At 39.4% G+C, this 24,964-nt stretch overlaps 1 protein-coding gene across 1 annotated transcript in view; it reads right to left on the reverse strand.

Moving 5' to 3' along the window:
- The window catches only part of BANK1 (B cell scaffold protein with ankyrin repeats 1), a 206,171-nt gene extending 203,412 nt beyond the window's left edge, over positions 1-2,759 (reverse strand). The window contains exons 1-2 of the mRNA XM_089527249.1: positions 2,700-2,759; positions 134-587 (exon numbers count right to left, since the gene is read on the reverse strand). Of these exons, the coding sequence (XP_089383375.1) occupies positions 134-587; positions 2,700-2,759 (514 nt within the window). The remainder of the gene's footprint in view (positions 1-133; positions 588-2,699) is intronic.
- Between the last annotated feature and the right edge of the window lie 22,205 nt (positions 2,760-24,964).

Here is a 24,964-nt window from a genome sequence, read left to right on the forward strand (position 1 = left end):
TTGAAGAAAGTGCTTAAACTCAGAATAATTTAAAACTCCCATTTTTTTTAAAAAAAGCAAAACAAAAATACATCTATTAGCTTTTTTTCTCCTTGAAGTATAAACATGGAATCAAATGGGATGGTGATATTACCTTGTTGCATGATGTCTGCAATGACTGCAAGGTAGACTTCAGGATCTTGATCAGTGGTAATCAGCTGATTGTTTGTGTCTATACTCAGTATCTGATAGATAATGGCTGAGTTCTCAATCCCACAAAGCAATATAACCACTTTTTCAGGAGGCTGAAGAACCTGATCCAGAAAATATCTTTTCTTCAGATTCAAGGAGTTTAGAAGCTCACTTGATATTATCAAGAGTTTACATCCAAAAGAGCACAGAGACTGTAATTCCAAGTCATGAAGGGATGCGCTTTCTAGGTTGCAAAGCAAGATTCTGTCTTCTAATACAATGTGCTTGAAAATGGATTTTAAATATAATGCCCATTCTTCTGCATCTTCTTCATATATAACAAGAATGCCATGTGTGTTTTCTGAAACAAAGAAAAGAATAAAATTATATTTTATATATATATTTCTAGGTAACAACTTCAGAAGAAAATTAAGGATTGTTCACACATGCTTAATGTTCTATTCCTTCCTTCTGATTTGTATAGTAACCAGATCTATACAGTATTTGAGTCATTATACAGTTAATGACCATTATAGGATTAATGGTGAGCTCTGAGAATACAGATGATCCTTAGCTGTGTATGTATAGCTCTAATCAACTTTTGAGCCTTCATAAGGCTAGCTTTATTCTTTTACTCACTCTATTCTCAGACTTTTTTCTGTTGTATTATATTTGTGTTATTTGCTTCAATATAGTTTATATTATTTGCTATTTGTTTTTGTGCTTGCCATTATTACTATGGTTTATTTTGTATCCTTTGTATATATTGGTTTTGTATACTGTTCTTATATACATTGTTTGTTATCTTTTTAAACAAATATAGATAAAGTTTATTTATAGTACCCCTTTTTTTGGTGGTCTTTTCAAATCCATTGTTTCAACAATTTTGGTGATCCCTAGAAAATACCAGTTGTCATATTGAGCATATATCATAGAATTGTAGAGTTGGAAGAGACCACAAGGGCCATCCAATCCAACTCCCAGCCACACAGGAATACAAAACTGACACTCTGACTCATCAATATATCCCATGAACTGTGGTGCCCAGAGCTGGACAAGGATTCCAGGTGAGCTCCAACCAAAGCAGAATAGAGTGGTAATATTATTTCTCTTGATCTAGATACTGCACTCCAGTTGATGTAACCTGTTGGTTTTAGCTACTGCATCACACTGTTGACTTATGTTTAGCTTGTGGTCTGTTAAGGTTCTTAGATCCCCTTTTCACGTACTGTTGTCAAACCAAATATCACTTATCCTATATTGGTGCATTTCATTTTTTTTTTCTGCCAATGGGTAGTACCTTGCATTTCTTGCTGTTGAAGTTCATTTTGTTAGTTCTTGCGCAGCTCTCTAATATGTTTAATCTATCAAATTATCACTTCATGGAAATGGCCACTACTGAACTATATGCAGTGCAATGCTTGATGCACATGGAAATAGCAGTTCCTAATGAAATGCCCAGCTTCTTAGTAACCCTTCTTAAGTCTGCTTCATTTTCCCAGATGCAGATTTTGAAAATAGAATGCGAAAATGCAGCCCTAAATAGTAAGCATCTCATTATAAACAGAGAAATTTCTGATGTTTTACCCAAAGCTTGGAAGTAATGGATTCTAAATGATGAGTTACTTGTAATTCCATTTTGCAATAAAGTCATAATGAGCATAATAAGTCATATTACAATTGCAGTTTCAATCCCTTTGCAGGATAATTAACTAGTTCGGTCACTTTTATAGTTATAGGGGCCTTGGTACTTAGTGTGTTTTCTTCCACAGCTCAACAAGAAGCTTACAGGATTCTTAGGTGTTCTTTTAATAGTTACTAAATGATAATCATTTTAGTTACTATTAAACAATATGAAAATCTAGCTATTTTTTAAAAATGCAGCTGTAATAGTAATTACAGGGGGAGAGGCTGGAACTGTAATAGTGATTTATTACTAACAAAAAGCACCTTTCCAAACTCTGATCCTCCTAACCAAAGAATTCCCATTACCTTTTATTTTAAATATTATTCCTCAAAACTCCTTTCCTTCCATTCTGTTCAGGGTTGGAAAATTCTGTAGTGCTATGTAGGGGCTGTGCATTTAGCCTACTCTTGCGAAACTAAAACTGGAGACATGACATGGGGACAGTGGATGGTTATGGAACACAGTTATGCAAAAATGTGTTTGCCCAAATATCTGATGCCTATCCTAAATATAAGGCAGTAGAGCCTGGTGTTCTACTGACCGACAGAGCAGTACTCAGCTTAATGCTGTTTCAACATCAGTAAGATACGGTGGGATTTTCAGAATAAATGGAAAATGAGAAGTACAATTATGTGCTGACGAACTAACTTTAGATTCCTTCCTTGGGCTGGGTATAACTTTGGGATATGTTGCACTAGTTTCTATCATTCTACTTTACATATAAAAATGTTTTAAAAGGTTGCATTAAATTATAGCAAGCAAGCTGAACATTTTATTTCATTTTAGCTTGGCTGCCTTCTGCGGTGGTGAAAATGAAATGACATATGAAGCCTAATCGTACCTGTGACACAGCTTCTATAAAGAATAAGATCCTATTAGCCACACTAGGTCTATTGATCATTAACAATGTGTTGCACAGGCACAATGTGACACAACAATGAATACAGGTAGTCCAATTGCTCCAGGCTTATTTCTGCAGGAAGCATAATAGGAATATGTTCCAACAGCAATTGTCACATGGCACCGCAGCTGGAGACAGGAAAGAAAAGCAGCCCAGAGCTATGTTTTTTTTTTTTTAAAGTTTTTTTTTAATGCCATGAATGAAATGCATCCTCCTCTGAGCTGTAATATCATAATTTTGCTGGGGTGTGTGGGGTGGAAATCTGCTGGGTTTTATGTAGATGTTCCAGATTCATATCACATTATTAACTGTAAATATAATGTAGCTAAATTGAATTTGGAAGGTTATCCTGCCTCGATTTCTCAGTTCTGAGTTTATCTCAGGGGAATAAACTATTGTAAAGTCGAAGGCTTTCATGGCTGGTATCCATAGTTTTTTGTGGGTTTTTCGGGCTATGTGGCCATGTTCTAGCAGAGTTTCTGACGTTTCACCCGCATCTGTGGCTGGCATCTTCAGAGAAAGCATCTGTGGCTGGCATCTTCTGAAGATGCCAGCCACAGATGCTGGCGAAATGTCAGAAAGAAACTCTACTAGAACATGGCCACATATCCTGAAAAACCCACAAAAAACTATGAATAAACTATTATCAGAATGCTCTTATTTCTCCCTCTTAAGACCAACTTTGTCAAAATTATTCTAAACCATATAAACTGAATCATATAGCTTGAATGAGGATGGTCTCGTGTACAGAGAATGGTTCTTGGTTGGAAGGGTTGTTAGAGGATAGTCCTCTATTTGAATGGGTTCTTTTTCTGCAGAAGGGTCTCCAGTCCATGTTGGTTTACAGTTAAAGAATCATAAGCAGGAGCCTTGAGGACATCAACACCTGGGAAGCAGAATGAGCAGGCCAAGCAGACTTACAGTTTCCCCCCATATGGTGAGGTATATGGTATATAGCTATTTAAATTATAATAATGATTAGAAGTACAGGTTGAGTTTCCCTTATCTGAAATACTTGGAATGAGAGGTGTTTAGGATTTGGGATTTTATTTTTTATTTTTTTATTTTTTGGATTTTGGAATACCTATATTTGTACATACATGCATAATGACATGTCTTGGAGATGGGACCCAAGTTTCGCTTATGTTTCATATAAAGCTTATACACATGGTCTGAAAGTAATATTATACAGTACATTTAATAATTTTGTGCATGAAACAAAGGCGGGTTACAGACGGGCAGGGGAAGACGTCTTGAAGGTGTCTTCCCCTGAATACGGAGCCTCCAGACCGCCCGCCCCAGGGGCGTGGCTAAGGTGGATGGGGCTTCCACACTGGGGGTAGTGAAGACACCTCACCTGGGGCCGTTTCTTACCCGCAGCTTCCATACCGCCGCCTTGCAGGATGCTGCAAAGAGAGAGGCAGCTTCTGCACGGGCGGCCAAAAACGTGGCTTTTTTTTCTTTTGCCGGCTGGCGGATGCGCAGCTGCGCAGCTGCAGCGGTCAGCACCGGCGGCAGAAAGCGTATGTGCACATTTAAAGCGCCCAGGCCCCTTTAAACTTTTCCCCCCACCCTACCCAAGAACAAAGGTGGCCTCCTGCCAGCTGGTGATGGCATCCTTGTCCGCTTACACGTTGCCAGTCTCACTGGCATCATGGATGCCTCCTCTCCTTTGCTCCCCGTGCTCTTGCTGAATCTGCAATGCACAGCCACAGCTGTCGCCGCTGCCACCACTGCCACTGCTGTCCCCCTGCCATCCCCCATCACCTCCCTTGTACATATGTAAATATTTAAAGTTTTAGTGTTTTTTTATTGTTACGTGAAAATGGCACAGGAATGTGTGTAGGGGTTCACTTTAAATTCCAAACTTTCCACAATTCTAGCAGCGCATGCGTACATGTTGCTCTAGGGTTAGGGTTACGAGCATTAAAATAGAGTGCAGCTGTGCCGCAGCTTCCACAGCTGCCTGGCATCTGACGCTGCAATTAAAGCCTGACTGCAAACCGCGCATGTCCCGGGACCCCGACTCATTATGCGACGCAACAGACAAGGAGCTTTTAAATGGGCAACTTAAATTAGCGGCGTAACAATTCTGGCGTATCGGTGCAGCAGCTTACATACGGAGATGCGCACATACGCCGCTTATCAAAAAGAAGCGGGGAAAAGTGGCACCTTTTTAATGCCGCTTCTTCCCGCTTGGGGCGTGCGGGCGGCGCGTTCATGACGGCATTCAGGTAAGGCCCGTCTAAAGGCTACACCTTCATGACGTCATGAACACACCCCTTTTTGCCCGTCTGTAACCTGCCAAAGTTTGTGTATACTGAACCATCAGAAAGCAAAGGTTTCACTATCTCAGCCACTCATGAAAAAAGTTTTTTGTTTTTGTTTTTTGGAATATTTTGGATTTTGGAATTCTAGATAAGAACTTGTATGCATGTTTACAATAAGCTTATGAATTTTTGTGTAAGCTGATGCTTCCTTTTATCCTCTTTTTTGGTCATTTTTAGGTAGTCAGTTAGGCTTTAACCTGAATTCTTAAATGTTTCAGTACATAAGAGTGACACTGGACCCGTGCACTGATTTAAAAATGAAACTTCCCATCATTAATTCATCTTCAGTTCAATATCAAGAAATGAGTGGCAAACATTTGGGCAAGTTGTTACTGGTTCAACTAAAGTTTTGGTATGGTCTCTTTACAATTTCTTCTTAATGGTATCAGAAGGAGAATAGCCAGTACATGGATGGACATAGGAGACTGACAGGTATTTGGTGGGGGCTTAGTCTTCTTTTGCATCTTTGCCAACAGTAATATAAAGGAAACATGAGGCAATAATCTCAACATGTGGCACATTACTCTTGCAAAGCTTCACCTAGTGCTTACAGATTATACTTAACATTGGTGGGAAGGGATGTGGCCAGATAGGTTCATATTTGTGCCTTTGCTGAAAATCTTCAACAGTGCAGAAATTTTGGAAAGTGATTATTACTTATAATAATGTCTTCTCATTAGACCACATGCAACTTCTAAAGTCCATCATTTGAGCTTATTGGCTCTGGATGTTTGCATAAATATATGTATTCTTCTGTAAGCAGTCAACTTGAATAGCAGTTGATTGATAAAATTTAGGAAACTATAATTATATATAAATTTGCTAAGTGCAGCAAGCCAGAAATTCTAATTTAAAGAAGATATTAATGGTGCCATGGTTTCCATTTGTTTACTGTGTGGAAGCCCTTTAAACATCTCAACAAATAGCAAGCAAATATGTTAGATGCTAACATATTTTTTGACTATTAAAGATACAGTTACACACAACACACAACACACAACACACACACTAAATCCTGTTGCTAGTCTTGATTATAGTAGAACCATTCAGTCAGTAAGATTTGCCTAAATGTTGAGTCTAAATGTCAACAATTGATAACATTGGTCTACTGTAGTTGGGAATAACAAATAAAATGACAGCCTATATACACAAACTAAGTGATATATCTGTCTTTTTGTTTATGATTAGGGTGGTTTGCATTCCACTACAGTTCTTTTATAGCCTACAAACCTAGCAGCAATAGATTAAAATTATACAAAATGAATTTATTTATTTATTTAATAATCTAATTATATTGCTATGATGTGAGCCAGTGTGGTGTAGTAGTTTAAGCGTTAGGCTATGACTCTGGGTGTGATTGTATTCTGGGAACTGAAGTTTGTTTTGGCACCAGAGCTCTCTGATAAAGGCTAAATGTCTCACAAAACTACAGTTCCCAGAATACCATAGCATTGAGCGATGGCAGTTGCAGTGGTGTCAAACTGGACTATTTCTGCAATGCATATGCATCTGGAGCCTCTTTATCTTCAAGTTGAACTGCACAATTTTTGTGTGTATATGTTTGTGTATTTTAAAATGATAAAAAAAAAAAAACCAGAGCCACATACATTTATTCCTCAGTAAGAAAAATAGATAGCAAACTGCATTCTATGACTTCAAACTTATTGAGGTTTATCACATGGAGGTTTTTGCAGTTCTGATCCAACGTGACTGAGGGTCCAACAATGCAAATTCATGTGATAACGTGATGTATTATCACATGTGATTCGTTTCTATGGGGGCTCCTTCCATGACGCTTCCGCAGTGAATCCAAAGTGACTCCTCATTTTGATGAATTTGGAAAAAATTGAATTCACAGAATTCGCTTTCAAGCTCACTTTGATTTCACTCCAAATTGGTCTGGTGTGGAATGCAACTTTGCTTCTGCTCTGGTACACCACCGCAAACCCCCCGGGTTGCAAATTTCCCATGATGTGGCACTGCAATTTCCCCCCATTTCCTTTCGGTGGTCCTTTCACTTTCAGGGTAACTTTCAGGGCAACTCATTTTTTAAAAAATATATATACATGTGTGTATGTGCGTGAATGTGAATATACACATATGTCTGTCTGTCTGTCTGTCTATGTGTGTGTTGAAATTGCTGAAATGGAGGGGAAAATAAAAATAAGGGGATGAAGAAGACATAGAAATATTCACGAGGCAAATATTCACGCAATCGTGCAATTATGCGTAACAGGGAACGAGAACTTGTGCCCCTTTTCTCCCTGGAAACATACAAAGTCACGATGGGTTCAGACCCCCACTGAGCATGTGCAAGGGTGCTAATTTGAATCGTTGAATCTACATGCACCGGTGTGGTAATACAATTTGTACTCACTCCACTTTGCCTTGGATCCGATTTCCCCTCGATTCAGAAGGGCAATGGAAGGGCAACCAGGTGTGATAAAACATTCACATTACAACGTGAATTTGCATAGCTGAACAGGAGTCACCTGGGATCTGAGCTGCAAAAACCTCTGTGTGATAAACACCATTATTAGTCCCAATGAAGATAGACCTATTGAGTCAAAGAGATATATTGTACTTATATGTTGACTCACCATCCTACTGCGGGTCTTCTTTAGTTGGGACTAACAAGCAGGATTCACACCAATGTTTTTATTGTAGTTTGATCCTGAAACCAGGAGCCCTTTCATGCTGCATATGCTGTGGTTTCCCAGTTCTGCACCATTACCATAGTTTTTTTTTTTAAAAAAAAATGTGTGTGGGGGGGGAAATGACCACTATTAAGTGATTGTCACCAAAACCACGACATGGTTGAGGACAGGATCCTTCCATCTTCCGAAACTGTCACAAAGAAGGCAGCAAAATGGAAGGCATAATTCACCCCACATTGTTCTGCATTTGGATCACACTCACACAATTGTTGGTAGCACCAGAAGTCATGAGCTGGGTGTTAGTTCAAGGTCCAAAGTTGCTCTCCTAGCAGCTGTTACATACTTGAATACAAAACAGCATGTTAAGTATGCTACTTAAAAGGGAACAGATAAGGCATATTTCTCTTCCCCCAGTAGAATTCGTAATATTTTTATTTATGTATAAAAGTGGACAAATTAAAAATATATTTATTGCTTTTGACCAAAATTAAAGGCATATATGATAAATGTTTTAATTTAATGTACAATACAACAAACATATTTCAGTTTTCTTTATTAGTATTTGATTTTGAAGAAGGACAAAATTGAAACAGTATTTCTTTGTAATACTGGTTGGAGAAGTGTTTATTGATCTAAAAGAGAGGAGCAGTGCTATTAAATTATGCAAAATGGAGTCTGAGTTTCAGGTAGGATATTATATGGGCTTGTTGGATATTATGCTTAATTCTGGTTTGACTAGTATGTTTTTACTGAAAAAATTAGGTTTTGGTTGTTGAGAGGCATGGACTACATTTTGCATAATGCACCAAAGGGAAGAACTTCAAATATTTGGCTTTTATATTTTTCAAAACTAAGTCATATTTTATAGCAACCAATGGCTATAAATCTAGGCCATAGTGATAAAAAGAAGGCTGGAATAATGCAAAGCTAAACTTCCAGCACTAAATTAAATGTCACCATTGGCTGCAACTGTCAGTGAATACAGAATATAACTCACTCCCCAAATCTTTATTTTAGTTTAGGTTGTTTGAGGATTTTATTACACTGAAAAAATTTAACAAATGTATTAAATTACATTTTGTGTTTAATAGACTTGGACCTGCTCAGAGCTGCCATACCAATATTGATGGTGATCACAATGAGAAAAAGCCATCTGTATTTCCATAGTATTTCTGAATTCTAAGGATACACTTGCACTGCAGAAATAATACAGTTTGATGCTGCTTTAACTGCCATAGTTCAATGCTATAGCATCTTGGAATTTGTAGTTTGTTGTGGCACCAGAACTCTGTGACAGAGAAGGCTAGATATCTCACAAAACTACAAATCCCAGAATTCATAGCACTGAGCCATGACAGTTAAAGCAGTGTCAGCCTATATGTGATTGTGAAAGGGGACAACAGACAAAGCTGAAAGGAAAAGAATCAGCTCATTTGAAATTTGGGGCTGGAGGAGACTATAGAATTGCAAAAATACATATGAGTGGATCTCAGAACAAATCCAGCTTGAATACCTCCTAGAAACCAAAATGACCAAAACAAGGCTATCATACTTTGGCCATATCACATGACTCACTAGAGCAGACTATAGTACTTATAATGTGGGAGGAAGTAGGAAAAGCGTAGTACTGAATTACAGATGGATAAACTCAACAAGGAAGCCACAGTCCTGAATCCGCAGGACCTTTGCAGGGCTGATAATGATAGGTTGTGAAGTCAAAGGCTTTAATGGCTGGCATCCATAGTTTTTTGTGGGTTTTTCGGGCTATGTGGACATGTTCTAGAAGAGTTTATTCCTGACTTTTAGGTTGTCTGGCATGTCTCTCATTCATGAGGTCACCATAAGCTGATGCCACTTGATGGTAATTAACAACAGCTATCCTAAGAGCAAAATAGACCCATCCATGCTGATGTGAACCTGTGTAAAAGTGTTCCGTGAACCAATCAGGTTTGTACCCCAAACTATCTCTTTTGTTAGCAAATGCGATACATCATTATGGGGGGAGTTTTGATTTAACTGATAGGTATGTGTATGTGTATGTGTATGTGTATGTGTATATGTATATGTATATGTATATGTATATGTATATGTATATGTATATGTATATGTATATGTATGCAGTCCAGAAAGAAACTGACAACATACCATCACAAGATTTCAAACTAATCATTGGAGAATTGAATGCTAAAGTTAGCAATAAAGAAGAATCAAAACCAGTAAGAAAATTTGGATTAGGAACAAGAAACAAAGCAGGAGAGCATCTGATAGAATTCTGTGAGGCCAACAATCTATTCATTGTAAATACCTGCTTCATACAACCAGATAGGAGACTATACACCTGGACATCATCAGATGGTAAACACAAAAACCAGATAGACTACATAATTGGAATTAGAAGATGGAGAAGCTCTAGCCTTGTGGCCAAAGCCAGACCAGGAGCTCACTATGGCACAGACCATGAACTGCTCACAACAAAAATCAGAGTTAAGCTGAAGAAGAAAGCAAAAACCATCATTATACCAAAATATGACCTAAATAACATTTCAGATGAATTCAAGGACAATGTAAGAAACAGATTTGAACTACTGAGTATAATTGACTGGGAACCTGAAAAACTGTGGACAGAAGCCAAAGCCATAATTAAGGGTGAATGCAAAATAAAATAAAATAATGCTAACAGTGGCCAAAAAGAAAGATAAGAAACAATGGACAACAAATGAAACACTTCATGCAATAAAAGTAAGAAGAAAAGCAAAAGCAAAGGAAGATAGGAACAAAGCCAGAAGTATGAACACAACTGTCCAACATCTCACAGACAGAGATAAGGAGAAATACTACAATGATCCATGCAAAGAAATAGAAGAAAACTCAAAAAGGGAAGGATGAGAGAAGGGTTTTGTGGGGGTTTTGGGCTATGTGGCCATGTTCTAGAAGAGTTTAACTTCCCTTGATGTTTTCAAGAAAATGTTGAAAACTCATTTGTTTCGTTTAGCATACCCTCCTGATCCATCCTAGAGAATGCATCCTCCTATCCCCTATCCTGTAATGTGAAATGTATTAGGATGTTTAAGTGTGATTTTGAGATTTTAACTGCTTTTATATGATGTTTTAACCTAATGTACTTTTGATTGTATTTTATATTGTAAATCCTATTCTGTATAGTTGTTTTGAATTTGTAAACCACTTTGATCCCAGGAAAAGCGGTATAGAAATAAAGATTTATTATTATTATTATTATTATTATTATTATTATTATTATATTTATTCCTGACATTTTGCCAGCATTTGTGGCTGGCATCTTTAGAGAAATTCTTCAGCATCTTCTCTGAAGATGCCAGCCACAGATGCTGGTGAAACGTCAGGAATAAACTCTTCTAGAACATGGCCACATCCCAAAAAACCTACAAAAAACCATGGATGCCAGCCATGAAAGCCTTTGACTTCACATAAGAACGAGAGACCTCTATCAAAAGATCTGAAAAATTAAAGTCAAGTTCAAACCAAGGGCAAGAATGCTCTATGGAGAAAAAAAAATAACATTATACAGGAACAAGAAGAAATAAAAAGATGCTGGAGGCAATACCAGAAGAGTTATACAAGAGAGATGAAGGAACGAATGATATTTGGAATGAGGAAGTCATATGAAGATGAACCCCAAATTCTGAGAAGTGAAGTGGAATCTGCAATAAAGTAAATGGGAAAAAATAAATTGCCAAGAACAGATGATACCCCAATTGAAATGCTACAGTGCCTACAGACAAATGCAACTTTAGTGCTAATTGAAATACGCCAACAAATATGGAAAACACAGTGGTGGCCAACAGACTGGAAACACTCAATATACATACCAACCAACCAACCAACCAACCAACCAACCAACCAACCAACCAATCATCAATCAATCGAAACCTTTATTACAGTTAACAAACCATAAGGCAAAACAACAACAATACAGCTATAACAAAATCAATGAAAACATTCCATCAGTTATATACATCTTATACTCTTTACACAAAAATATAGGTACTCTATATTGAAGAATAAGAACAAGTCATAGGAAAATAGAATGGTATGGTATAATTAAGTGCAAATACATGCATTTTAAAAATGACTTAATAAAATATGTTTAAAATTTGTGAGAAAACAAATATTATTGAAATATATACTATGTTTAGTCTCAATGAGGCGTTACAAACCGCCGCTTTGCGGCGGTCTCCCAGCGCTGCTGTTTGCTCCGCGAGGGAGTCGCAGCAGCCAAACCGCGCGACTCCCTCACGGAGCAAAAAAGGAGCTCCAAAATGGAGCTCCTTCTCGTGGCGCGGCTATGACACTGCGAAGCGCTGGTGGCGCACTCGCGATGTCATAGCCGCCGCGACACGTGTGTAAGCACAGCGTACGCTATGTAAAAATGGCGGTGGCCGTCTGGAACGGCCGTCATCATTTTTTACGCGCGGAGCACGTATTAGAGTTAGGAAGGTGCGGAAGCACCGCACCTCCCTAACCCTAGTACGCGCTCCGCGCGTACTTTAATGGCAGTGTGTAACCCACCAATATAGCTTATAAAATAGTGTGTGTGTGTGTGTGTGTGTGTATGTGTAAAACATTTATTAAAACCTTACAGCCAAAGTAAGCAAACTTTAGATATCCCTCTTTCTCCTGGGGCTATGACTCCCATTTAACACATCATACAATTTGGGCCAGAAGGCCATCCTTAAATTATTAATGTTTATGGGACATAGTCCTTCGTGTTTTGGCTGCAGAAAAAAGAACTTTGCGGCCTCTTCTGTTATTTTTTTCAGTATCTTCTAGCAGATATATAAGATAACATTCTGAAGCTCTACCTAGGAACTTATTTTAAGACTAGTTACACTTCTTTTAAGTCATCTGTATAAAAAGTACAGAAAAGCAGAATATGGGATAAAGATTCTACTAGTTCCTCCCCAAAAGGGCATATGTGGTCCTTGTACTCAGTTCGTTGAAAACGACCCTCTAATACAGCTGATGGAATCACATTGAATCTGGCCTTGTTGAATGCCAGCTTATATTTAGGAATTGTTAGATTTTTTAGATAATTTTCACCCCCTTTTAAATTGAATTCCAGGCCCAAACTTATGTGGGAGTAAGTGGCCCATGCAACAGAAATTGGGTGTTGGGTGTCAATATCTTTAATCCGTTGAGCAAGGATCAGCTTTGCCCTAGGCCAATCCAGTGTGAGGAGAAATTTATCTGAGAGGCCTAATATCTGTAATTTTTCCTTTATGGCCATAAAAAGATGGGTGGAATAAGTATCCCTTCGCATGAAATAAACATATCCAGCCGCCAGCTCCACAAAAATAATTCTCAACCTAGTGCCCATTTCCATGCAGTGCATTCAACTGATAGGCATTCTGCCTCAAGATGTAGGGCCACTGCTGGAACACAGTTAGGCAATGCAAACAATTTTCTAAGGAACACTGAAAGGGCTCATTCTACTATTGACGAGAAACCTAAGATCCACACTGGGATACCAAACAATAATTGTGGGAGAACCTTGGCCTGGAATACTTTCAATGCAGCTGGTATCAGTTGCTCACCTTTAGTTTAAAAGAAGCGAACAATGGCTTTACTATTTATTTTCACAGTACTCCAGAAAAGCTCTCAATGCTCGTTTCAAGCCAACTTTGGTGAATGAAAGAAAGGCAGCATCGTCTGCGTATAGCAGTAAAAGGATACTAACTGAGGCCAATTTGAGAGGGTGAAAAGTCTCTGAGGAAATACATCCAGCAAAATCGTTAAGATATAAATTAAATAGTGTGGGCACAAGAATACAACCTTGGCGTACACCTCTTTTAACTGGGATAGTTTTAGTAAGGTTACCCTGTAAACTACATCTGACCTGTACTGTGGTGTTGCTATATAACTTAATAATTAGCCCAAGTAAGTGTTTGTCAACAGAGGCGACAAGGAGTTTAGCCCAAAGTCTTCCTCTAGATATTGAATCAAATGCTGATTTTAAATCTATAAAGGCAGCATATAGGCTGTTACTATGTGTCCTTGAGTATTTTTCTACCAGATGGTTTAAGACTACACAATGATCCATCACTGACTTGCTTTTCCGAAACCCAGCTTGTTCATCCACGAGAATTTTTTCTGTCTCAATCCATTCTATCAGTCGGTTGTTAAAATAAAGACCATACAATTTACCCTCTACTGACAATAAACTTATGGAGAGGTAATTAATAGGGTCATTTCGATCTCCTTTTTTGTATATAGGAATTATAATGGCTTGAGGCCAGCTATATGGTATTTGGGCTGTTTGGTTGATATGGGTAAACAAAGATGCCAGTAATGGTGTCCACCATGTAATGTTTGCTTTTAAAAGTTCAGGAATAATTAAATCAGGCCCTGGGGCTTTGCCAGATCTCAATGTGCCAATTAAGAGCTTGACTTCATGATGAGTTACAGAGGGCCAGTGTGGAATGTTTAAAGATTTCAAAGAGGCAGTGCATATTTCTTCTAATGACCCTATATCATACTCTTCACAGTCACTAAACAAGGTGGAAATATACGCTTCACATGTCTGTGCTGGTATATTACACTGGGGTGATTCTTCAAGGTTACCTAACATACCTGTGACTATGACCCAGAGCTATTTTGTATTTCTTTGTATAGAGGAAGCCAACAGTGCCGACCATTGCCTGTATCTTGTTTCTTTTTTCTTCCTTGCAATCAGAGTTGTATAATGTTTTTTGGTGTTAAAATAAATTTTGGGCATACATACCAATCCACAAGAAAGGAGATACAAAAGACTGTAGCAACTATAGGAAAATAGCACTAATCTCACATGCAAGCAAAATAATGCTCAAAATTATGCAGTATAGACTCCAACCATACATGGTCAGAGAAATTCCAGAGGTGCAAGCAGGACTCAGAAAAGGAAGGAGCACTAGGGACCACATTGCAAACATGTGATGGTTAATGGAGTGCACCAAAGAATTCCAAAAAAGAATCAGCATGTGTTTTATAGACTATAGCAAACATTTGATTGTATAGATCACTAAAAGCTATGGAATGCACTCAAAGACATGGGGGTGCCACTGCCTCTGATAGTTCTGATGAAGAATCTGTACCAAGGAGAAGAGGCCACCTTCAGAACAGAATTCGGGGAAACAGAGTGGTCCCCAAAGGCAAAGGGGTCAGGCAAGGCTGCATCCTATCACCTTACTTGTTTAACTTATATGCTGGAAGCATCATAGGAAAAGCAGAATTAGAATCAGAAAAAGGATGAGTGAAGATAGGAGGAAGCAACATTAACAACCTAAGATATGCAGATGACACCATATTAATAATAATTATTAATAATAATTTGTTTTATTTATAGACAGCTATTCCAAAGATCATAGCGGTGAACAGCAAGTAAGCTAATTAGCAAGTAAGTTAATTTGCCCCCAACAGTCTGGGTACTCATTTTAGCGACCTCGGAAGGATGCAAGCCTGAGTTGAGCTTGGGCCCTTTTGCTGGTCTTCAACTCGCAACCTTGTGGTTTTGAGTGAATGGCTGCAGTACAGGCATTTAACCACTGCGCCACCAGGGCTCCATATTAGCAGAAGACATTCAGGAATTGGAACACTTAATAAGAAAGATCAAAGACCTCCCTATGACTGGCTGAGGATACAATTTGAGTATTTGGATTGCCCTCAGAGTCTGGTGTTTTGCCCAATGGGAAGGCTGAAGAGGTGGTCTAGGAAAGACACGTGGCTTCAGTTCAACCTGCATCAAGATTTCACTCTCAGTTGATGTGTCTAGAGTTTAAAGAACAGTTTGGGTTTAAGGTCTAATAAAGGCCCATATTTTACATCCAATTTACATGTCTTGTCTCTTTATTTCATGGTGGGGGCTCAATAAAGAATTCTCATATCTAGGATCAAACATTGACCAGAATGGAGACTGCAGTCAAGAAATAAGAAGACTAGGAGTGGGAAGGGCAGCTATGAAAGAAATGGAAAAGATACTGAAGAGCAAAGACATACAACTGAGCACTAAAGTCAGAATCGTTCAGGCCATTGTATTCCCAATTACCATGTATAAATACCATGTGAGAGTTGGATAGTGAAGGAAGAAGACAGAAAGAAAATCAACTCATTTGAAATGTGCTGCTGGAGAAGAGTGGGATACCATGGACAGCCAAGAAGACAAAACAAATGGGTTCTTTAACAGATCAGATCAGGGCTCTCCTTGGAAGCAAAGATGAAAAAGCTGAGCCTATCGTACTTTGGCCACATGAGAACGCCCAGTTCACTAGGAAAACCCCCCTACTAATGATAGGAAAGGTAGAGAGTAGAAGAAAGAGAGGAAAACCAGAAGCCAGATGGATAGAATCAATTAGGAGAGTTGTGGACAAGGGCTTGCAGGATTTCAGCAGGGCAGTGAAGGATAGGGTTTCTTGGAGATGTCTCATCCACAGGGTTGTCATGAACTGGAACTGACTCGAGGGCAGCTAACAACAACAAATATGTATGTGTGTGTGTTCTACATAGGTAACATTTTTGCACCCAAAGCTTTCTACTTTGCACAAAACATGCCCTTTTCTGTATAGAAATGTTGCATTTTCCATAAACATAAGTTTTTTATCAAAATGATTTTTCTCACCCAAAAGTCTTGAAATACAAAAATAATCAAAAAGCCCCACAACCGTAAATCATTTAAACATTTTCTCAGCAAGGTGTTTCAGTGTCAGTGCACCTTTTCTTGTCAAGGACAAGATAATTTGTACGTATTTTTTTACATCCCTGTTGTGTTTGAAGACAAGTGAGTTAATTCATTCCAAATGAATATTTCATTTCTATTTAACTTTTAAATTTCAATTTAAAATATTATTATTGTAGACAGAAAGGATACAGATTTATGTCCTCTTTGTTAGTGATCTATTTCCTCTTTTGGGGACATATGTAATGTTGAGAGGGGGTCTGACAATGAAGCTTTGTGGAGTTAAGGTCCCTCCCTACATATATCCTCATATTCTGAGTATGAGCTTCATAAGGTAATCTTACACTGCTGTCTCAATGAGAGATAACTATTGCATTTCAGCTATAAATGTAAGCTTGTAGAATTGTGTGCCATTACAACTTAATAGACACTATCACACTTTGACAAAATTAAGCTTGACTTCACCTGTTTGTACTCGGAAGCCCAGTAGACTAAAGTGTATTATTAGTTATACCGTAAGAAACAAGAGCCAGTTCTAGGCTGTCATCCATGGCTGAACAGGAGCTTACTGGCAAGGCAAGTTACTGGTGTGTAGCCACCCATAAAAACATAATATAACAGAACCACCAAATGTGGCACCTCACCATTGCTCAGAAAGAAGTATTGATTGTATGGCTTTGAGAAAATACATTTTCTTCCGTGATGCATGCAGAGAAGAACGCCAGGTAGGAAAGAGGGAAGACAGATGCTGTCTCACAAAAGTATCAGTGCAAGAAAAAAATGCAGACAAAACATTTGGAACATATTTGATTGGGTTTTCCATGAAGAAATCACTGTAAATGTTATTTGTAAATCTTATCAGGTTTCTCTACTGGTCTGATTTACTAAGTAAAATTCACTCCTCTTTATTTTAAATAAAACATGATGCAAGTAAGTCCTATGTTAGTACAGTCTCCAAGATCTTGGCCCAAGTATCTTGGCCCTGGAGAGGCCCTGACCTCCCTCTGTTTTCTGTGGAACCTCATTTCTGATGCCAGGTAGCATCCCATCCCAATGAGCATCACATTGTGTCACCTAGTCTGGTGGAGGTGGCAGTGAGTCACTCACTCTAAAGTCAGAATGAGGCACCCAAATCATCACATGGCTGGGCGCCTCATTCTGACCTCAGAGTGAGTGACCGGCTGTGGCAGTGGCCATGCCAGGTTGTACAACAGGGCATATTTACTGCCACTGATATTGAAACAAAAGATTCAAGATCTTCCAGGAAAGATTCAGAACAAAAGGTGTGTTTTTAAAAACTTTGCTATAAGGGTGTGTGTATACCCTTGGTTTGGTACTGAATGAGCCAGACATCTTCTGGACTCTTCACACGACTCAGGGATTGGGCCATGTTGTCCTGACTCCCCTCCAAGAGGATGGGGGAGACCATTTTATTTGGCCTATGCAGACAGGGCCTAGGTCAGCCTCAGCCAGTATAGACAATGGGGAGGGATAATGGGAGTTGCAGTCTAAAAAACATCTGGAGTGATTAATCCTTTCTGGACTTCAGGACTTGAAAGGAGCTATCCAAGTTGAACTCATTTGGTTCATATTAAAGTCAAAAGCAGATTTACTATCATGGAGCAGCTAGAGCCAAAGGGGTGGGAGGGGCATCCCATCTCTCCTTTCTGTTTGTTCTCTCTCTCTCTCCCACCCCCAAAATATTCTCTCTCTGTGTGTATGTCTATCTGATATGACTCTCCCACACAGCTGGCTGCCTGGGGAGAGACACATTGTTCTTACTAGTGATCTGCACTAATCTCTTGCAAATGGCTTTTGAAATTAAGTTGAGGGCCACAGTTTGCCCACCCTTGGTCTATTAGCTCAGTTGCTGATAACTTTGTAAGATCAAAGTAAGGATTTCTCAACATAAGAACACAGTGGTATTGCTTGGCTCTGAAAAACTGTGTTCACTGTTGATTACTGATAGCACTCTGAAGTTTTATGAGCAGACTTTTATCATTTCCATTTCCATTAGTGGCAAGTTTCTTTGAAGCCGGGTGGCTTAGACCAATCATTTCCCATCATCTGAGAACACTCCTAAAGTGCTTTCTACTGTTCCATTCATACATTAAATTCATTTTGGTTTTGCAACATAAATTTGCCATCTAACAAGCTATCACCCCAGGTAGGCTAGAAGCTTTCTGGATTAATTCAGATTCTGGATCTGAGAAAGCAAATACCCTAATCAGGATTAAGTTTGTTTCCTGTTTCTTGGAATAGTTGCATATAGTTTCAACTGACCTTATTTCTCCTTCGTTTGCAAGACAGATAGAAAAGGAAAGCTACACTCACATATCTACTTTATTTGGAGCCCTATCATATGAGAAAACAAAGTGGAAATCAGACCATAGAGTGGTAGTTTTCTTTGTGCCTTACCATGTAGCAATAGAAATAGCAAGTATATTTCTATACTGCTTCTGAATGCACTTAAGCACTCCCTAAGCGGTTTACAATGTGTAAGATAGTTGCCCCCAACAAGCTGAGTATTCATTTTACCGACCTCAGAAGGATGCCAGGCTCAGTTGGCCCTGAGCCCCCAGCTGGGATTGAACCCACAACCTTGTGGTTTGTGAGTGAGTGGCTGCAGTACAGGCATTTAACCACTGCGCCACCAGGGCACATGACATCATAGCACTTCAGTTCTCTTCCTGCAGAAAATGGTTGTAAAAGCATGCCTTTTTTCTAAATGTTGTTGAAAAAAATTGTTCAACAGAAGACACATTTTTACAACCGTTTCCTACAGGAAGAGAACTGAAGCGCTATGACATCATGCGGTAAAACATAGAGAAAGCTGCTATTCTCCATTTCTGCTTTGTTGTCTCTAGTAGGAAGCCTCTTATTCATATTCTACCTTTCTCCCAAGATGAGACTCAAAGTGGCTAATAATTAAAACAATTCAATTGTTTAAAACACAGCCAAAACCCAATCACAACAGAGAAAAATGGTTAAAAGCAAAGGCCAAGATCTTGCACCACTGGCTTAGTTATGAAAACACAACTAAGTATTATTTCCTGGTCCAACCCATTCACCAAAGCTATCTTAATAGCTGGCAGCTGCACTGAGTGATAACCAGAATCAGTGTGATAAGGAATTGTGATGGGATCCTGTTTATGATTCTCACACCCTCTCTCTGTGGCAGGATGGGGCTGGAAACATCATCCTGCTGCACCTTGGTCACCAGCAGCACAGACCTCCATCAATCAGAGCAGCTCCTTGGAGTTTAAGTTGGCATTCACTAACCCCTCCAATTAATACGTTACAAGTTACTTCCAAGGTCTGTTGGAAATGGCATGATCATTCTATCTCATTTGATAGATATAACCGCCAGATTTAAAAGAGGTAAAAAAAGCTATTGAGAATCACTAGATGAAAGGCAAGCACTGCCTTTGATATCTTGTTGTCATGTGACTTGAAATAATTTCTGACTTATGGCGATCTTAAAGTAACCCTATCATGGGGTTTTCTTGGCAAGATTTATTCAGAGGTTTGCTTTGCCTTTCCCTGAGTCTGAGAGCATGTGACTTACCCAAGGTCACCCAGTGGGTTTCATGGCTGAGCTGGGAATTGAAATCTGTTTTCCAGGGTCTAGTCTGACACTGAAACTACTACTAGCTCCCTTTCAATATCTACCCTGCATAATTTGGAAAGTACATGTGGCACTGGCTCCTTTAATGCTTAGTTGCTGTCCTAGAATATGACTTGTTTGTGGCCTACTCATAGAATCATAGAATCATAGAGTTGGAAGAGACCGCAAGGGCCATTCAGTCCAACCCCCTGTCATGCAGGAAATCCAGATCAAAGCATCCCCAACAGATGGCCATCCAGCCTCCGTTTGAAGACCTCCAAGGAGGGAGACTCCACTACACTCCGAGGAAGTGTGTTCCACTATCAAACAGCCCTTACTGTCAGGAAGTTCCTCCTAATGTTGAGGTGGAATCTCTTTTCCTGCAGCTTGCATCCATTGCTCTGGGTCCTAGTCTCTGGAGCAGCAGAAAACAAGCTTGCTCCCTCCTCAATATGACATCCCTTCACATATTTAAACAGGGCTATCATATCACCTCTTAACCTTCTTTTCTCTAGGCTAAACATCCCCAGCTCCCCAAGGCGTTCCTCATAGGGCAAGGCTTCCAGACCCTTCACCATTTTAGTCGCCCTCCTTTGGACACGCTCCAGTTTCTCAATGTCCTTTTTGAATTGTGGCGCCCAGAACTGGACACAATATTCCAGATGGGGCCTGACCAGAGCAGAATATAGTGGCACTATTACTTCCCTTGTTCTAGACACTATACTTCTATTGATGCAGCCTAAAATCGCATTGGCCTTGTTAGCTGCCGCATCACACTGTTGACTCATGTTCAACTTGTGGTCTACGTGGACTCCTAGATCCCTTTCACATGTTGTCTCCTTAATCCAGGTGCCCCCATCCTATATCTGTGCATTTCATTTTTTCACCCTAAGTGCAGTACCTTACATTTCTCCCTGTTGAAGTTCATTTTGTTAGCTGTGGCCCAGCTTTCTAGTCTATTCAGATCATTTTGAATTTTGATCCTGTCCTCTGGAGTATTAGCTATTCCTCCTAATTTGGTGTCATCTGCAAATTTGATAAGTATTCCCCCAATTTTTTCCTCCAAGTCATTGATAAAGATGTTGAACAGTACTGGGCCCAGGACAGAGCCCTGTGGAACACCACTGGTTACTTCTCTCCAGGATGAAAAGGTGCACTGACATCATTTTCTTCCAAATCCCAGAACCAATTTTCACAGATGAAAACTGGGACACACGTGGCCAAGAAAGATTTGAGTGCGGTCAAGATGGCAACGGTTATTAATGCAGATGAACACACAAGCTAGGATAAGATGCAGCTGTTTGCTTCTGCCTGAGCCTATGGGAAAGGGCAAGATCCCACCACCCCCTCCTGCTGAGTTAATTGAGTTCAGATTTATGCACTTTGAACTCAAGTTTGCAAAAATTGGAGGGCTGCTGAGGAAAGTGGGAAGAAGAGGGGAGAAACTGGGACATTTAAAATGTAGCTGAAAAGGCCAGGTGACGGGGGATTAATTGGGACCATCCCTGCCAAATTAGGAGATCTGATGGATATGCATATGGTGAGAACTGGATGATATATTATCAGAGACACTTGAGTTCTCTAATTCTAATTTTTTGAGGCAGGAATTTCTAGGATATTGCCATCTTGCCTAATTTGAGTTTCACTCCAGAAGAGCCACCAGACAACCTACATTATACAGTCTCCCCGCCTAACTCTCAGATCTTTGATCTGTGACCTTGAAAATCTGCTGGGGGGTGTGTGACCTCCATTATTTTTAATGGGACTCACCCCATTCAAGCCTATGGGGCTTGAATATGCACAACCCTCCATTTTTGCAGGGGGGGGGGTCCGGAATGGATCCCCTGCGAAAACAGAGGGCCAACAATTTGCCTTATGTCTATTCTCTGCTTTTTTCCTTACTGACAACAATCAACTTCTCTTTCCTGGAGAGAGATTTAAAGGCAATCTCAAGACTTGTATAGCTCTCTTTTTCTAACCTGTCCTCCTATCTTTGCCTGCATTTCCTCTGAAATGTCTTCTTCCTATGTATTCCAAACAAGCCTTCTTGTTAATCTGAATCATTATAATATTAATTCAGCTTTATAGGGTAGCTATATACAATTACCTTTTAATAGGTAGGAACATTATCGCAATACTAATAAATGCAAAGTCTATATTTTCCTTTTTAAAAGAATCTTTTAAAAGGTGTTGAATTGAATGTATCATTTTCTTCCTTCGGTTAAATTGCTCTTAGAAGATCAAATAGCATTAAAAGGAAGATATCTCTTGACTTGGTTTGATTTTCCTGAAATGCAGAAACTTTTCTATTAGATTTGTACAAGAATAATAATTAAAAGTGAAAACTCTTTTAGTGTCAGAATCTGGCACATTCTGGCATAAGATTGTTACTGTGGTTGTTAAATGTTTTAGATACATAATAGATGTTATAGGTTATTGGGAAATGATGAGAGTAATAGGAAGTATAGTATTTGTAGAAGTAATTGGTAGTAGCTCAAAAGGATTCCTGATGCAGGAATGTGCTGATGTGTGGAGGAGGAATTTTCTCAAAGCCTGTTGGTGGGAAGCAGAAAGTAGAGATGAAAACAGGCCTATACTGGGAGCTGGGCAAGTGAAAGAGGCATTGAAGAGAGAGTTGGTATGTTTTAAGTAGTGAATGAATTAAGATAAAGCCCACAAAATTCTGGGGTTAGACGATATTAATGCTGTGCCAATGTTGGTGGATGATGGCACTTCTGTCTGCTGATGTCTTCTTGCTAAGACCTACATGTTTTCTGAAATAAAGTTTTACAGTTTGCAGTCCTGAAGACTTTTTTACTGACCTCTGGGAAAAGGCAGTTCTTGACATTTAGGTTCACTTCCCTAGCTGAGTTTGAATTTTAAAGCACTACCCACAGCCTTCATTTAAACCAGGGTTGGCATGTGAAATAAAGGCTTCTGTATCTTTCATGACTGTGTAGAAGAGATGATTTCTGCAAATGTTGCTTTTTTATGAACACATCCTGAAATTCCTGTTTCACACAGTTATTAAATATATAGTACTCCAGTCCTGCTGGGCACCTATGAAAGAACTAGACAAAACCCTGAAGTGTAAAGATATACAGCTGAATGCTAAAGTTAGAATTGATCAAGTCATTGTATTCCCTATTACCCTGGATGGATGTGAGAGCTGGACAGTGAAGAAAGCAGATTCCACCTCATCCTTAGGAGGAACTTCCTGACAGTGAGAGCTGTTTGACAGTGCACACACTCCCTTGGAGTGTGGTGGAGTCTCCTTCTCTGGAGGTCTTTAAACAGAGGCTGGATGTCCATCTGTCGAGGATGCTTTGATTTTGAATTCCCACAAGACAGGGAGTTGTACTGGATGGCCCTTGTGGTCTCTTCCAACTCTATGATTTTGTGATTCTAGGAAGAATCTTAATTCATTTGAGATGTGGTGCTGGAGAAGAATGCTGAGGATACCAAGGAGAGCTAAAAAGACAAACAAATGGGTCCTGGAATAGATGAAGGCAGAACTCTCCCTGGAAGCCAAGATGACTAAAATGAGGATGTCACACTTCAGCCACATAATGAGAAGACATGACCCATTAGAAAAGACAGTGATGCTAGGGAAGGTATAAGGCAGTAGAAAGAGAGGAAGACTGCATGTCAGATGGATTGACTCAATCAGGGAGACCATGGGCCTGAGCCTGCAGGACCTGAGTAAGGAAGTAGAGGGTAGAGGGGCTTGGAGTCGTCTCATTCACAGGGTCTCCATGAGTTGAGATCGTCTCAAAAGCCGCCAGTAACAAACTCAGTCTTGTATCTACCTGGCAACTCTAGACTGAGCACAACCTGAAAGCCAGTCTTTTGGGAAATGCCATGTCCTCACAGCAATCAGGGACAAAGATTTTTAATTATGGAAATAGGCTTCCCTGTTCTCTCTCTGAGCTTAACTGTCCCCACAGTACCTGTGCCTTCAAGTTTTGACTTGAGGCAATCCTACTCTGGGGGGGGGGGGGGATTTATTCAGAGTACTTTTGCTATTGCTGATTTCTAAAACTGAGATAATGTGACTTGCTCAAGGTCAACTTCTTGGTGGCTGCTACCAAGTTGTGGAATTCCCTTACCCAGGAGGTCCAGCTGGCTTCTTTCCCCCTCTCTTTCTGCTTCATCATCAAGGAACAATGTTTTTGAAAATGGCTTTCTTCAGTGCCAGCTGGTGAATTCCACATTAGTGTGGCAGAGGGTCTAATCCAGATTTTAGTCCAAACTTCAAAGGGGCAACCCAAAATGCTGAAACCTATTCCCAAAATCAGAGAGTTCTCATTTAAAGTTCAGAATAAACCCAGAGCAGATTGATCACCTCATTGACATTGAAGTAATCATGATTTTATTTATTTTTTTCCATGTAAAGGTTGATAATAAGTTAATTATTGTACAAGTTTCAGTAGTACCCAACACATATTAAAACAACTGGACATCTCCCCCCATCTCACACACAGGGTCAGTATGGTACTGTGGCTGAAACACTTAACTTTGGTTGGAAAGGTGGAATTCATATCCTTCACTCTCTTTAGCTCTGGATTAGTCACTGTTTTCTCAGCTTCACAGTGTTTTGGTGACTACAAAGACTACAAATAAATATAACAACAATACAAAGAGTGACAATCCACATTCCTGTATGCCATACTGAGCTCTTTAGAAGTAGAATGTATATTGCAAATGCAATTAACAATAAAACTTATGAATATAAACTCTCCTTTTTAAAATCTGAACAGCAGATTTTATGTTTGGTGTACTTTTTTGAGCGATGTATATGAGAATAGATCATATGTTAATGACAAAATGTTAACTGCATTTCACAATTCAGCATATAGCCCAGTTTTACTTCTGTGATGCCTTTGGGTATACACAGTTAAGCTGTGTGTTCTTAACACTTGCAC

This window comes from Sceloporus occidentalis, unplaced genomic scaffold (assembly GCF_023333645.1).
Source record: "Sceloporus occidentalis isolate IW3139 unplaced genomic scaffold, rSceOcc1.0.p SCAF_5, whole genome shotgun sequence".
Lineage (NCBI taxonomy): Eukaryota > Metazoa > Chordata > Lepidosauria > Squamata > Phrynosomatidae > Sceloporus > Sceloporus occidentalis.